This window comes from Scomber scombrus, chromosome 13 (genome assembly GCF_963691925.1).
Source record: "Scomber scombrus chromosome 13, fScoSco1.1, whole genome shotgun sequence".
Classification (NCBI taxonomy): Eukaryota; Metazoa; Chordata; class Actinopteri; order Scombriformes; family Scombridae; genus Scomber; species Scomber scombrus.
The window spans coordinates 22324335-22341722 of NC_084982.1; the positions used below are offsets into that span (position 1 = coordinate 22324335).

Genomic DNA, 17388 nt, shown 5'->3' on the forward strand with positions numbered 1-17388 from the left:
TGGTCACATCTGTTGATATCAAATTTGTGTAATAAAGAGGGAAAGTGATCCTCTGTATCCTCTGTGCTGAAACTGATATTACAAATGAGACAGATAAACCTCTGCATCCTTATAAGAGACCTCCCGCTGTTGTTAAAATAATGACTGTTGTCTGTGAGAGTCAAAGAGAGAAGTAGTGTAACTTTGTTGTAACACTGCAAAACTGTTTAGGGTGGATGATTGGATGTACTAAGCCTCCAGCTGGAGATTGCTGTTTGCCTCTGGTCTTCTACCAACAATCAATATTTGTTGCATTTAACCACCACAGTCGTTCCTTAACTTTACCCAAAGTTGCCTAAATTTACAAGAACAAGCTGTTAAAACGTTAAAATACACAGAAGAATAAGGGTCCAGTAATACAACAAACTTGGCTGCTAATTTATGAAAACGTTACTGATATTTAACCACTGAAAACGTTAAATTGCTGGCTATAGCCTGTACAAACAGGTTACTCAGTGCTGGTCAAACTGTCCCCTTGTTTCTGTTGATAATTTGGTCATTTCTGTCAGTCGCTGTCTGTTTTTACTGATCAGGTTAGGGGTGCTGGTAGCTTTAACTCATGCTGCATTCATGTGCTCCTCAGATGGTCCCATTCCCTGAGTTGGGAGGTCATTCTTCTGACTTTAGTGGTTTTAAGTCATAAAATGGAAACAACATGGATGCAACAAAGTAAATGTATTGTATTTTATCCAGTGCATTCCCTAAAACCACCAAAACATTGCTTTACCTGACTTTTTATTAGGATTAATGCCATAAATAAGTCAAGAACAAGTAAGTTGTGAGAACAAAAATGGACACTGCTTTGTTCCATTTATTTTTAAAAATGCTGAGAGATTATGAGGAATTAAAAATGAGAAACATAAAACAAATATATATATATATATATATATATATATATATATATATATATATATATATATATATATATATATATATATATATATATATATATATATTATACTACTCCAGCAGATATTGAGCGACATTAGCATTCATTTGAAACATAAGTTCAGTGTTTACCTTTCTTTTAGCTCCGCTTTGGTCTCCACCAGCTCCTGAGGGACATATCAGCTCTTCAGCAGCTACGTGCTCCACCACGTTCACCAGCTCGCTGATAACCTTGTCAGCCGTTTAGTGCTGAGCAGGTAGAGTATAGCGGCTTTATCTTTCCCTGGAAACAGCTGCCTGAAGGAAAACAGAGTTGATGAGAGCGGTGAGACTGTTTGTGTATTACGGTTTTGTGTGTGTGTACAACCGTCTACAAATATGTGTGTGTGGTCGTATAAGGCAGTGCTTAAGTCTGGCTGCTCCATAATACACAATAATACAATGCTCAGTATATGACAGATAAATAATGAGCTATTCCTACAGACGGACACAATGCTGACATGAAAATTGCCAATTAAAAGACTGTAGTGTGAGTGTGTGTGTGTGTGTGTGTGTGTGTGTGTGTGTGTGTGTGTGTGTGTGTGTTTGCGTGTGTATATGTGTGTGTGTGTGTGTGTGTGTGTGTGTGTGTGTGTGTGTGTGTGTGTGTGTGTGTGTGTGTGAGAGAGAGAGTTCGCTTATAAATAATGAGGCTTTTTACTGAATCTGGCACATCACCATCTCACCTGGCACACACACACACACACACACACAAACACAAACGTGCATATACAATACACACTTACTGGCACAATGCAGCCCTTTAGGGATCAATTACCGTTCACTCACGTCTTTATCATCTCAAAGCTTTGACTATGAATACCTCCCCGCACTGACCAGACATACACACTCTTTCATACACACTTAAACACACACACACACACACACACACCAAGGATATAAACCCATTTTGATAGTTGAGATGTATAAGCTTCTTTTCAAAATGCACTGTCAGAATGATATCTCCTCCAGCAGCTAGCCAAACAACACAATAGCCTTTATTGTAATGACAGACAGAGAGAATCCCATCTCTGTGTGGGTGCGTGTGTGTTTGTTTGTGAGTGTGTGTGTGTGTGTGTGTGTGTGTGCGTGCGTGCGTCTGAGACTGGCTTTCTCTCATATCAGAGTTAACCTGTTTAAATTTCAGGACCTCTGGCACACCTGTGACCAGCTCTCTTGAGTCTTGAGGAATGATAAAACATAAATTTGCGCATGTGTGTGTGTGAGTACGCGCACACACACACACACACACACACACACACACACACACACACACACACACACACACACACACACACACACACACACACAAAGCAATATTGTTAGCTCTCACTCTGTCTTCTGCTCCAGACGCTCCACCATTTGTTCATCATTTGCGGATGAAACTTTTCATCAAGGTCAGTTTATTTAGCAGAAACAGGGATCTTCATCAGGATGTGACAGCCTGAATAGACAGAGCGATGGAGACAGATTGCGAGGGCACGAGCAGAGTATGTTTCAACAGCATCTGGATTTTACCCAGAATGAAAAAGTGTGTTTTAATTAATGTGACGAGTGTGCTACACAGAAACAGGAACAACCTGCTTGATCCAGATTTGCTCAACAGATGAAAAAACACAGAGAATTTTCAGCTATACTTTTCTTCATCAATCTTCTCAGATTTATGAGACTCTCTCTTATGAGACCTTCAGCTTTGTGTTTTGATAACTGTCTTAAAACAACATACCATAATCATTTCTCCTGTTCATACTGACCATTAGATGATCACTTCATGATGTAAATGTATTTAAAAGTTTATCTGAAGCTAATATGAAACTTCAGCTGTCCAAATGAGTCAAATCAAACAGATATATTTCAATGTTACAGTCTTTTTAGAGCCAAAATCCCTCGTTTTGTTACTTCCACCACAGCTCAACAGGGAAATACAAAAAAGGGAATATGATGCTAAAAAAGTCTGTAAATGTGTCAGATATCCACTTGATATGACTAACTCAGACTGCTGAGGCTGCATATAAGCTTCAGTTGAACTTTTAAATGCATTTTTGCACTAAATGACTGTGTGGACCCACTGTGGATTTTGACCTCCATCGCTTAGACTGAAAGCACATGTGAAGGGGATCTTTTAATAGCCAGTATGGACAAGAGGAATGATTACAGTGCGGAAAACCTCTTTCAGTGTTCATACAGCTGACTGCTGTTTTAAGACACTTGAAACCTACCATTTAATAAAAAGAAGCAATTTTTAAAAAAAATAGACCATACGCTACGCCAGGAAATAAACACACAAATAGATTTACAACTTTATGAATTTTAACATTTTTATCGTCACGACAACTAGAGACTTTCCAGCTCTGACAACCCGTCTGCACAGTCTCCAACCATCATCCTGCAAGCAAGTAAAAGTAAAAATGATTCGCTAAAAGTTCTGGATGAATGTTACAAACAGCTTCTGATACTCCAAGCGATTGTATTACAGAAGCAAACTTAATCAAACTAACTGAAAACAAAGTAAAATGAGACATACAAATGCAAGAATTCCACAATCATTCACCACAAGCACTGAATCCATCCCACCTGTAGAAAAGGTATAGATGTCGGTACTTGAGCCCATCTGATAGGTTGGATATGTTGGACAATAATGGTTGGAAACTACTGAACTGTGAACACTGTGCCTGAACCTTCACTTTGCTCAGTTATAATCAACCACAAAACATCTCCTGACACAACATGATCCTTTTAAAATGCACAGCAACCAAAAAAAATAGTCCTAGAATAAGAAAAAGGCTCCAATAAAACACAAATCCTACTGTTAGCATCTCACTTATTCTAGCAACATTAACCACAGAAAAAAAATTATATTGCTGTGTGTAGCCCATACAAACATGTGAGGCTTATAATCAATGCAATAACTGTTTTCTAGTTTCTGTTCATCTCTTTTTATTTGCTGTTGAAGTCTGTTTTTAATGTTTACAGGTACTTTTGTTTCTAATCAAGTCTGTGTAATGCATGTCCTCAAATGAAAATTGTACTTTCAACAAAGGAAAGCAGCACACGTTGTTCTTGGTGTTCATGTGAGCTCAAAGTTGTGGGAACACACATCTCATCATTTTGAGAAAACAGCAAGCAATTTTGGGGGAATTACAAATGAGAAACAGAAAACAAATACACAAATAAAAAATAAAATGTACCTTCAGCAAGCTATGATACGTTTAACCCTTTCATACTGTTCATATTCTGATTTATAATTTGTCTCTACACCAATTCACATTCATAAATTCTCCATCAGTCATTAATAAATGGTTGATTTATCCTTAATAAAGTGTATTCTATTTATTTATGAAAAAACAATCACTATTTTATGTTCCAGGAGAACATTTTATAGAATATGAAGAATACATGTTGTTGCTGTTTTTTGAAGTTATTTTTAATAAACACAGGTCAAATGTGTATATTCGCATATATAAAAATGTTTATCATGTGCATAAAAAAAAAAGATGCAGTTTATTGTATTTTTTGTATAATGTGGGTCACGTGAGGAAAAAGTCCAGCTAAAAGAATGTGTATAGGGTGTTTTTACAGTTCTTAAATGTAAAAATGGGTCAAATTTGACCCTGAACAATATGTAAGGGTTAAAGTAGCAAAGGCACACAAGAATTACAAGTGAATCCACAAGTGGGAAAACAGCTGTACATCTTATTTCTATTTCCCCTGCTGCCCACTTGAACCTGCTTTGCATCGGGATTTTGGCTGAAAACGCTATGGGAGCTTTCAGAATATTTGTAGTTGTGAATATTTGAGTCAGTGAATAGACTTTTCTCATGCACCCAACATCCTGTAACATGTAAAAAAATAATAACTTCCCACAAATGCTTTAGGAGTGTTATTACTTAAAAACAGATGCTGCACTTAAGTTGATGCAAAACTGACATTTTGGTTTAAGATAACAGTCCAGTTTTATACGCTCTGCCATTCTATAAAACCTTGGTTAAATGAATCCTCTTACACCAGACAGCTGGTCAACAAGCTATAAAAAAAGCTGGTAATTTAGAGAAAACATCAATTTGTGCTTCTACCCCAACCTCAAACAATAAAACAATCTAAGAGAGGACACATAATGTTAGCTTTCAGATGAAACTGAGCTGGTGACATCAGGGCATGGGACCCGCGCCAATATATCCATGAATTCACCCGGTGCTTTGAGCATGCTTAAGCAATCATGACCTGGCATAAGGTCCATGTACGTAATCAATTATTCATTTGGAAGGTGGGGGGAAAGGGGCCCATCTGCTGAGAGGAGCAGTCCTGGCTGAGTTATTGAGCTGTGGGCTGTTCTTCTGTTTAATAACGGTCCAACAACGCAGTGCTCTGTTGCATGGACCAGTCGGAGTCAATCAGTTTCAGACTCTCCTCAAATGTAAACCAGTGTGGCAAATTCACAAATACCAATAGAGTTAGTAGTTTGTTTATCTTGCCTTGTAAGGAGATTGTGAGTATTTGTTTCTTATGTTGATGAAGCAACTGAGAAGATGACGTGCAACTAATTTGAAGAGTAGCCTAAACTTCTCAAGAGGCAGAGACAAGTGTTTCCACTCTCACAAATAACTCCCTAACTGTGTCCCTGCTGCAGATTGCTCACATCAGATCTGATTAAACAGATTTTCTTTGAGCAAATGAGACACTAATCTAGAACCTGGAGATATTAGACTGTGATTTATAGACACGGCACAAAGTATATCCGAGGGGGGGAATCTGTGATCAGGTTTGTGTAGATGTTTAATAATCAGTCAGATAAAATAATGATAATTCCATAATGTTGATTAAAAAAAAAACCCAAAAAGACGAGAAGATCCACTTGTACTGAAGCTGGCTCGAGCACTCTGGAGCTACACTACACCCTAGAGGTTAAGAGAAGCAGCATGTAGTCCTGCTGTAATACTTTATATACCATATAAAGAAGATAAACTTTAGCTTTAACTCCTGGCCTGCTTCAAGAGTTTCAAAGAGGATGATTTTAGGAACACAATCTGTAACTAAACTAATGAGTAGGCGGGTCAAACACTCCCTCTGACTGCTAAAAACAAACCATTTAGCATTTATTTTCTTTGTCACTATGTTACAATGCATTGCAGTATTGGAATAGTATGGATGATTCTGCACCATAATCACATCTGTTACATACGTAACTCTCAGAAGTGCTTTTTAATAGCTTGTTCAAACTCTACTGCATAAATTATTCATTCAGCTCTTCAACTTTTTTAATGCCTTCTAATGACAAGTTTGATATTAGCAGCATCATATAAATAAATCACATGTAGTCTTTAATGAGGTGGAATTCTTCTTTAAAGTGTCAATGGTGTTAAAAGAAGAAAAAAAATCCTTTGCCTAACTCGTCTCTACCTGAGGTGAAAAATATTACTGTGCTGCCATCTTGTGGTAAGTTGTTCAACATGCAGTAAAGACTGAATCAGATTGGTGTAACTTGATTTACTTTGACACTTTTGTTTCTTTACAGCACAGAGATCAACACAGCTCTTTATAATATTACTTTTTTAGAGCTACATTACTGACAATCTAATGAAAATCCTTTCACCCTGCGGAGTGAACGTCTCCTGGAGACTACAAACAAAGTACAAAAGTTAACAGTCAAGTGTGTCTGTCACATCTACTGTACAAGAAATAAATCAATGTTTAAAAGTCTGGTCTAAAGAGGGCAGAAGTAATTTCTCACAGCAGAAAAAGTATGCACAGTGCAGCTCCTAATGCAGGTATGATTTAATGGGATATCACAAGTGATGTTTCGAGTCTCCTGCTCTTCTTCAGACATGAGACTTTTATTCTGCTGTTATAGATTTAGTTATTTGGTCCATGTACCTGCTTTTTCTTTTCAGTAAACTCTCCTGCTAATCACACCATTTCTGCAGACTCATTTCATGTTTTCTATTGTATTACCTCGTGTATTGACACCTTTTATACCTCCTCACTTCTTAATGCTATGGTATTACAACAGGTCCTTTTCATGGATGATGTTTTGACATTGCTGTACCTTTTTTTTGTAACTGTAAGACAAACAAAGATGAATATAATATGATTGATGGTTCAATTTAATTCAGCTGCTTCTGTTTCAGTTTGTGTACTCACTGTCATCATGATTCCTCTTATTAGAAACACCTGAACGTCTGAATAAAAACACCTCTCACTCTCTTCTACACCTTTTTCTTAGTCGCTGCCACACTCACTTATTCAGACACCTGTTAAGTGTCACTTTTACACCTCAACATGGCGCGTTAGAGTTTGTTGAAAGCAAGTCACATTTCACTTCTGTCATTTCCAACAAGGATTTTTATAGAACTTGCATTGTATAAAATCTCTAGCTAGAATACAGCATTATTTCACACATCTCTGGATAGTCAATGTATATACAGTATGTAAGCAAATATCTGGTTTGTGATGGTAGCTAACGTTGCTACACACTCTACAGTACAAAATGGAAACCACCCCCCACCCCTCCCCATCAATAAAGAAAAACAAAACAAAAATTAACTGTTTGTGTCATTTTCTAATCAATATCTGATATAGATTAATATGTGATGAAACCTGTCAGCATCCCAGTTATTATCAATAAAGACTCTGTTTATTAACCTTAAAAATTAGCTCAAACTTTACTGATAATCTTAGATTGAAACTGTTAACTAACAAAATCTAAAGAAAACAATGTGTTTTATTTTATAAGTTGAGGTCTTCCTTCATACTTTAGCAGATGAATGATGCTCTAAAAAGACTAAACATATATACATTTAAGCCTTCTGAGTGCCGCTCTAAGGGGGGAAAAACAAATATATTAAAAAAAGAAAACCTCTGTGACTTAAGCAACATACTTCATTGGATAAAACAAGGTGACTGAGCTCAGATACAGGTGATCACTTAATTAATTAAAAAAAAACAGCCCGAGTCAGTTATTGCTACATTTTCTGATACAGACAAAAGAGCTTTACTTATCACAGAGCAAATGGATTTAAAACAGGAACACAGAATCTGGTGTTTTTCCTTTTCATAGCTGGTTTAACAAGAAAAAGAAAAAATCATATAATCAAAAATATCTGGTCCACAGTAGCAGTCTTGCATTATTCCAGCTGTAATCAGTGATAACTTTCTTTCAACATAACCAAAACAGTAAAAACAAATGAAAAACAGTCGACTCACAGCGAAAGCTTTACGGAATCATCATCAGCTATTCCAGGAAAGAAAAAAAAAAGAATAAAATTGTACAAAATTACATCCGAGACCTCACAATCTCAACGTTTCCCCCCCCCCATCAGTTTGATCAGTAATACCACCACTACTGTTGTAATTAGAAAACCCCTCAATGCTGTGTGTGTAGTAACAATACTGCCAACATCATTGTCAAAAAATATATATATTTATGTATATTTAAATCTACTTCATATCTACAGCCAGCTGACGCCATCATTACTGACGATACATTATATAAGTGTAACTGCTAAAACACGTCAGGACAACATGGAATATCTGAGCGGTAGCATCACTAAACTATCGCTGCTAAGAAGACGTAAAAACAGTCGGCTCCCTTTGTTGAAGACATATGGAAAAGCAAGAGACATAACTTTAGTGATTTAGTGATAATTTTCAGATTTTTTTTTTTTAAATGCATGAAATCTACAACTTCACCAAGAGAGAGTCAATGTGATATTTTTATTACTTTCTATTCATATACTTAAACATTGTAGAATTAGGCCTCACTTTTTAATTCATATTTCACAGGGGTTTTTTTTTTAGTCCAGTTAACAAACTATATCAGGATTGGTGGGTTTAACATTTGTGAAACGACATACTGTGACATCTCCAGCATGCTCAGGTGAGACTATATGAATACATTCATGTCCATAAGGCAGGGTCGAAGCTACAGCGTGTTACTACGAGGAGCCGTTTTCTACAACAGAATTACAGTCTATAATTCATTCAGATATCCAGTGAGAAAAACTTCACACTTCGCCCACCCATCGTGTATTCCAGTGATCACAGTTAATTCGATTGATGATTTTTAAAAAACATTTTAAAATTGAACAGCTTTTTTTTTTTTTTAACTTGTGCGATTTACATTTCTAAATCTTCAAAAGTTACTATTAACGTGGATGAAAGCTGCCACACGTTGGAAGCAGTTTAAGTGGGTACAAAGTGTAAGATCACAGTTTAAAAAGTTCAAAACCTCACATTGTGAACATCATACAGTAGATTAAATCATGATGCTGGTACCAAAAAGTATCAATTCCCAAAGTACCGTGATGGGCAAAATAAAAGCGTGTTTAAAAAAAAAAGAGACAAAAACAGTAAGAGCGGGATAATAAAATCAGCTGAGTTGGTCATTTTTGGAAATAATTCCTTCCAGTGGTCCAGTGTTGCAAAGATAATCCAGTGATTCTTGGGAGACGAGGGGGGGAGGAAAAATCCAGTGAGTTTCACGTGGTACTGACTGTAGTTTAAAAAATGTCTGTAGTGTGCTACAAGGACAGCCGAGTATAATATCCGTATCGTTACATTAAGAGTCCAGGTGTTCTTATCTCTTAAAATCAACACTTTAAAAAAAAGTCATTGTCTTTTTTTAGGTCTCTTATTTTTTCTTTATAGACTTGTTTCAGTGTGTGATTGACCAGCTCTACATGCTGTGTGATCTGTGAATGTACAACAATAACAAAAAAAGCTCAGAGTAGCAGATATCCAGTGGTATTCATTACTAGTGATAAAACCTACAACCCTATAAAAAGGGGGAGGAAAGCAGCACTAAAAAAAAAACAAAAAAACAATCTATCATTTATGTCATAAACTGCTGGTGGATGCGATGTATTGTACAGCATTATACGAACATACAGTTTAGTGTGTGTGTGAGAGCCCCAACTTGACCTCCGCCGAAAACAAAGAGTTGGATAACAGCTGCAAAGAGAGATGGAGAGATGGTACTGGTGGTGGAGACCGAGGTTTGGTACACTGGATGGATTCAGTAAATGGCAGGTCAGTCAGGTGCTCTTAAGAGGTCAAAACTACTACTCCTATATATTTCCAGTTTGTCAGTGTTGGTGCAGTTAAGAGTGTGTTTGTGGTGCTTGTAAGCTGCCTCCTCCTCCCCTGCATCCGTGTTCCTCTTTTAAGCCCACGTGAGTGTGTGAATGGGTGAAGGTGGGAGAGTTGGTCAGGGAGGCTGATGATGTGATGGCTGCTCCTCATTTCCTCCATCAGAGCTCAGTGGTCAGGAGACCTCTGGGTTTGGCTCCATCCTCTGAGGCCGGCTGCTGACCCACAGTGCTGCGGGACACAAGAACATCGCCGCATTAGAGAACGATGAGTGTAACATCAGTGACTTTCTACCTGCTTACAGTCCATAAAGGCCTCTTAGATCTGCTGGGTTAGGGTTTGTCTCAGAGTCCAGGTTCAGCGTGATGGAGCTTTGCTGCACTGGCTCCTCAGTTTAGTGTGAGCTCATGATTTCATAAACCCTTACACACTGTTCATATTCTGACTCATAATTAGTCTCTACACCAATTCACATCTATAAACTACCCATCAGTCATTGGGTAGCAGTCATCCTCCGCTGAAGGAGGCGTTTTCCTGCCCAGTCAGCATTACTACCAAGCTTGCTTTAAAAACAAATGTCTAAATCTCTTCCAGCAAAAAGTTACATTTCATTTACAAAGAATTTTACCTGGTAGAGACGGTGTTACGTGTGAGAGCGGGGTGGTGGTGGGGGAGGGCTGGGGTGAGAGCTGCTCCCCCATCTGCAGGGAGAAGAGGGATGACCTTAGCAGGGGGGTCGAGGTCGAGCAGGCCGTTAGTAAAAACGCCAGGAGGCTGCATTAGAAGGGGATGAGGGAAAAGGAAGGCGGTCAGTCTCTACATAGCGTCTACATCAGCCAACGTGTGCAGCAGCTATGCAAGTGCACATGGAACAAAACAAAAAACGTTCACAAGCTGCAGGAAAAGTAATAAAATATATTTAACTGCTCATTAAAAGCTTCAAAAACATTTCATAAAGAACCTGTGGAAGGTAAAAAGTTATGATCGATCACTCACAGCAGCCGTAGGAATGATCCAGCGAGGTGTGATGAGAGGTTTGGGCTGCTGTACCAGTGGCAGCTGGAAGACAACCAGAAATAATGTTGTTACACTTAATTATAAGACTGAGTTCACCCACATGTGACTCCATCGCAGTCAAACATTTACTTCCATGGTTCCCAGAAACAGACTTGTGACTGCAAACCTAGTTATAAACACAGCTACATCACATAAAAGTACCAAATTAAATCTCATTTTTCAGTTTGGTCTCTCTCTCTTACTCAAAATGTCCTTCCTCATGCTCTTGGGCATTTATTTTAAGCATTTCCTTCTGCAGAGTTGCTCACACATGATCAGGAACTTTAATATTCTTGCACATACAAAAAGGCTTAGACCTACCACAGGAGTCGGGTCAGTGAAGTCAATCAGGTTGTCAGACAGTGAGGTGGTGTTTGGCAGGTCGACCTCCTCTGCTTTAACCTGCACAGAGACACAAACGTGCAAATAATGAAGAATCAGTTCACATCTGGTTCAACATGACACATAAATCAGTGGAGACATACAAGCAGCCTGCATACAGGACATCATCATTAGACAAAAATACCCTCCGCTTAAAGAGCTGAGAAAGTAATGCAGTGGAGTTCCTCGCACAGTACATTTGCCTTTCAGCTCGCATTAAATATTTAATGAGTTGAATCAGATGATACACTCATATCATCCAATAGAACAATATTTACACTCATGCCTTCTTATAACACTTTGTACATGTGCAAAGGGATTCATGTCAGTTGACAAACTACACTTTTTAAAGGACACTACTGTGTAAGTAAGTATTTTAGGAGTACTATTACTTTCAGTTCAACTGTGCAGTACAGTTCTTTCACGTTAAAATCTGTGCAATATCAATATCAGTATATTCATTCGGATGACACCAATACTTCTCTTCCTATTCTATTATTATTTCCACTTATTCTTATTGCTCATTTACTTATTATTTATTGTTCTTTTTATTGATGCTCTTTCCATTACTGCTATCCACTTTGCTGCTTTAACACTGTAAATGTCCCCATGGTGGGACTAATAAAGGATTATCTTATCCTATCAATTATTTCCATAGTAAACAACAAAAAAAAACCAGACCACAACAGCTTATTTAGCCAACGTTGGGTAATCATGTTACCTTTAGTGCCATGACCTCGCCGACACACTCTGAGGGCATCTTGGGAAGAAGAGGGTTTGAATCTTCAGCTAACCTCTCAGCACTGGTGAATGAAAGAATAGAAAGAGAAATAAAATAAAATAAAGAGCAAAGGACAGAAAACTTCAGATTTTTGTTCCACTTGACAAAAAAAAAAAGTTCCCCATCCTTTAGATAGAGAGGTATAAAAGATATTTCACTCGGCACATTGTGTTTCTTTTTCAAGAGGTCATCACAAAAAGAAGGTTTTCCAACACGATTACACACAGAAGAGTAAAAAAAATGCTCATTCGAAAAGCTTGAACCACGAGACATTACATTTGTGCTTCATAAATAATTAATTGATTGTCAAAAATGGTTGCTGATTCATTTTCTGTGATTGACTAATTGATAAACCAATTTACTGTCTCAGCACAGCATCAGCCTCCAGTCTGAACTGTGGAAGCATTTTCTGCATCGGCACACAGCTCTCGTGAATCGCACGGTGGAGCGTCCACCGGGTTTTTTGTAAACACTTATTGAGTACAGATGCTGGCAGTATCCAGGCAGAACTCAAGTCATGTGACTGAACACACCTAGAAACACATGCACCACACACACATACACGCAATACTCAAATATACCAACAGATGTCAGCGAAGACTAAGAAAAGAAAAAGCATCACTTCTGTGTGTATTATTTATATTTTGTCATTTTTTTCTCTCTCTGAGTCATCTCAACGTCCTTACTTCTGTTTTCTGCCTTCGTTTTGTTCTTGTTTTCACATTTTTAGATTTATGTGGTCAAAGCCTCTTTTTTCTTCCTACTTTCAACCCCTTACAGCTGAATTAAGTAAAGTAAATGTGTTCATTATTAAGTGATTAAAAAAAAGGGTCAACTTATTGATAAAGTGAAATAGATTGATTTTGTAATTAACCAATGATGAAACTCTTAACATATATTAATATCTACAGCATTTAATGAAGACAAACTGTTATTTTCAAATATTTTCACTAAATGTATCATTTAAACTTATGGTTTGATATAAGAGAGGAGACAGAAATTAATGCAAGTCTCTCTGTCATCTCAGAAAGACTAAAAATCTGCAGCTACTGTCAAAGACTCTCCTCTGTTAATCTATTGTCCCCATGTCTTCCTCATGTTAATAAGAACTCACTGTGGGTAATAATATGATACATACTGAATTTTCCATTTAAAAACTGCAAACTGTATTTTGTACACACACGCACACAGACACACACACACACACACACACACACACACACACACACTGACCTGGTCCCTGCTGATGACACCAGTGAGGCTGGATTGAGCAGGTCCCAGGTTTCTGGTACGTCGGGGCGGCTGCTGACAGACAAAGACGAGTTGCTGCCCAATCGGCCGGTGCGAACCTTCAACCTGACAACAGATGGTACGTATTTTTATTCTTGACAATCGCATCAATACTAATCCGCTGAGGAAAATCTCCCTCAAGTAATAAAAAACATAATCATGATCACGTTATAAGATAAGAAAGGTGTGCAGGAAGGAGGTGTTGTTTAAATCAGATTTTTAACAACAAGAAAATATGGATTATAGAGTATGATGAATGATTTCTCTTAATCATCTTGAAGCTGTGAAAAAGGGTAACTTTGTCTAAAAATAACGGAACACGTGAAATGAATGTGGCTTTTATCACCCTGAGCCATTTTACTGCCTTTCATGCAAGACGGGGACAACGAGACGGGGACGCGCTCGTCAATCCCTGGAGACTCGCCTGTGAGGATGAGCTGCAGGTGATGTAATGTTGTGAGCTATGCTAACAATACTCATGAATATTCAAGAAGTTAATCAGCTCTAGCAGCAGGGAGCGCTGTGATTGGCTGAGACAATGCGTTGACAGTTGGTATGACTCAGGAAGAAGAAGGAGGAGGAGGAGGAGGAGGAGGGGTGAAGAAGCCCAATTTCAAGACAATGAAGCATGAGACACAATGGCTTTTCTCCTGTCCATATGTGCTCTGCAGTGACAGACTGTACTGTGCTGGTTGCTTAACAATTACCTTTAAAATGATACAGATTGATACATAAAAAAGCTGCAAAGACCTGTAAGGATTTTGCATTTTTGAATATCATTTGGGAGCTGGAGCAGAAACATTTCTAACATTTTGTTTAGAATTTCAAACATTTTTGAGTCAAGTCTATTCTTCCCCCTATTCATCCATTCATTATTATTTTTACAGAGTTGTGAACTTTATAATTACTGTGTGTTTATACCTGGTTGAGGCCTCCTGCAAATTACAGTTTTTATCTCCAATCACTGGAACATGTTCCTCCAAAGGTCCCTGCAGAGAAGAACAGAGAGAGAGAGAGATGAATTGATAAATACAGAAAAAGAGGTGGTGCTGGCAGGAACATGCATCTTCATTCCAACTGATAGTAGAATAACTAGGACACTGACATGGACGTTTTTTATTAAGTATATTATACCTGTGATCATTTAAACTGTGCTGAGACACAGATTCTGTTTGGACAATCTCCAGCTTCAGTCATATAACAGGGGTGTGGAGGTTTAAAAAACAGATATCTCAGACCATAACCAAAACAGTCTGCTGCAAAGTGTCTGTGTGGTAGAAAGCTCTGGCAGAATATATAATTACTATGATACAGGCTTCCATGAAAAACAGTTTAACATGAGAAAAGTTCCTGACGTTCAGTGACTGAATAAAGCAGTGTAGTCATAAATGACAAAACAACTCCACTCATTCATCACATTTGCACACAAACTGAATCTGGAAGGACTCGTATGACTAAAAAGAGCAAGGCTGCAATCATTTACAAAAGAGTTATGATATTATATAACTTACTATATTCAATGTAGTTAAGCTTGAACATGAGACTTTTACCACTGACTTGTTCTAAACATGCTAATGAGGCTTTTATCCTGTTACCTCTTTCCAAGTATAATCACTAAACAATACAAAGCAACACTGAATCTCAATGGTTAGTGTATTGTGGAGTAAACATACTTGGATAATTATCATATAAATATTAAATGTCTTTCCTCTTCCTTCTTTCCCCCTTTTTTTGGTCCAGTTGTGATGAGTTTTGTTTCTTACCTTCAGAGCAGCAGCCTCGACTTGTGCTTTCAGGATGTTACTCTTCAGATCCTCCGGGGTGCGCAGTGGAGTAACAACTGGACTACCGCCTGTACTGGTCAGACCACATTTCTCTGTGAGCTTCACAATATCCTCCTGTTGGAAGAGGGTTGAACAGGGCAAACATGTCATACAAAAAGAAGAGCAAGAGAGAGCAATAACGTTTACAGTTTCTTCACTTCTCTGTGGAGTCTTCACTATGCTGGAGTTAGGACCAAATACAACATGTGTTACTAGTCTGTATTATCTAAGTTTTCATTAGTTTGTTTTTAGGTCCTGTGGTAAAAGATGAGCAGAAACATTGCATACACAAGCACCTACCTGATTATTCATAGCCACATTGATATTGATGTTATTTCTTTGAGTAGCAAGAGACAAACTGCTCTCCGACTCCAGCTGCTTCAGACGAGCTGCTGTTTCTGAAGACACGCACAGATAAAAGTCAGAAACACGCAACAACAAAATGAACTGTAATTATTCATGTTGCACATCACTCAGCGTCAATCATTTCAACCCATCATGATGATATTACGATAATATACAGACTACATGCAAACAAAAATACCCATACTTAATATCATTACTACAGTAGTATATAATAATAATAATATTACAAGTGATATTAATTATATTTAAAAAAAAAAAACATTTCATCCCTATTCTACTGCACCTCTCCACTTTACCAAGCATTAAGAGCATGGTTATCAACAACATGTTAATGCCCAGTAAAGCAGGTTTTAATTGCTGGAAATAATGAGATAACGTGAGATGTTTATGAACAACAAGTGAGTGGTGGTGGTTGGTAGGGAACATCCTTTTCTTAAAAATATAACAGGATATCATCAACCACTGTAGATTTATCATCATATACATTATCATACATACATGGGCAATTTAGGGGACTTCAGAGGCTTATTTTAAAGATAATTTTCCAAAAATAGATGGAAAACATTTTCCAAGTGTTGCATCTAGAAACATTTTCCCATAATCTTTTCTTCATTTTCTAGTTTTTATGTAGTCTGACCAGTGAGGCTGAGCAATTCTTCCCCGGTGGCGCTTGAAGCAGAATAGGCATTACTTGGTCCCGGCTCCTCTGAAGCAGTCACCGTGGGAACAACCTGAGCCCTGAGGACGTCATCAATGCACGTCTCCATCAGGTCAGCAACCAGGGGCACACTGGAGTAAGAAAGAGAAGGAGAAAGGAAAGAAAAGGGGAGGAAAATATAAAAAGGAAGGGCAAATTAAAATGGTGAAGCTTACATTTACAATATAAACACAAACGAATACATTGGAAGAGATAATATCAGTGTTTAACCAAAATTACACCAAAATGAATCAGGATTATACAGCTGTGAAACGTACCTGTGTAATCCATACAAATATGAATGGATGCTGCCAAGATGACAAATCTGGCCCAGGTAGTGTGTTACGAGACATTTTAGAGTAACAACCTGAACCAATATACAAAAAACTGACACGAGTTCCCATATAACAAACAGCATAGTATATATATCTGAAATAATAACTTGTTTAAAAAAGCCTCTGGCAAAAGAAAATCATGCAGGTTCACAGGTTCTCCAATGTGTTTAACGTTACAGAAAAAAATCGCAAACAAGAACACAACACTGTCATTATTACTTTCTTCTGTATCAGTAATATTCAGGAGTTGTGTGTCCACTGGGTAAAGAAAAAAAGGGTTTAAAGACGCATAATTCAACCCATGATTTCTAGTCTTCAAATAAAGTAATAACTTGTGTGGGAAATGATGTGCGGCAATATTCTCAGAATATTGAGGCGACTTGAAGCAAAACTTTTGATACACGGATTTTAGTGGAAGCTCTTTCCACAGCACGGTGACTACTTAATATTTCTGTAGCCTAAAGACAAAGTAAAAGATGAGGAGGTTTATATACATACTATACAGTATACATACTGCCTGAAGAGACCCGCAGCTTAAGTTCAACACACTGTAACAGCAAAATACGTAAAGAAACGTACAATGCTTGGCCTGAGGACGCACAACACAAA

At 37.8% G+C, this 17388-nt stretch overlaps 1 protein-coding gene across 1 annotated transcript in view; it reads right to left on the reverse strand.

Annotated features, from left to right (window-relative positions):
* Nucleotides 1-7824: 7824 nt before the first annotated feature.
* The window catches only part of epb41l5 (erythrocyte membrane protein band 4.1 like 5), a 39349-nt gene continuing 29785 nt past the window's right edge, over nt 7825-17388 (reverse strand). The window contains exons 17-26 of the mRNA XM_062431145.1: nt 16385-16536; nt 15682-15779; nt 15322-15456; nt 14480-14547; nt 13502-13624; nt 12209-12290; nt 11428-11508; nt 11047-11109; nt 10679-10824; nt 7825-10281 (exon numbers count right to left, since the gene is read on the reverse strand). Coding sequence (XP_062287129.1) covers nt 10212-10281; nt 10679-10824; nt 11047-11109; nt 11428-11508; nt 12209-12290; nt 13502-13624; nt 14480-14547; nt 15322-15456; nt 15682-15779; nt 16385-16536 — 1018 coding nt within the window. The 3' untranslated portion in view covers nt 7825-10211. The remainder of the gene's footprint in view (nt 10282-10678; nt 10825-11046; nt 11110-11427; nt 11509-12208; nt 12291-13501; nt 13625-14479; nt 14548-15321; nt 15457-15681; nt 15780-16384; nt 16537-17388) is intronic.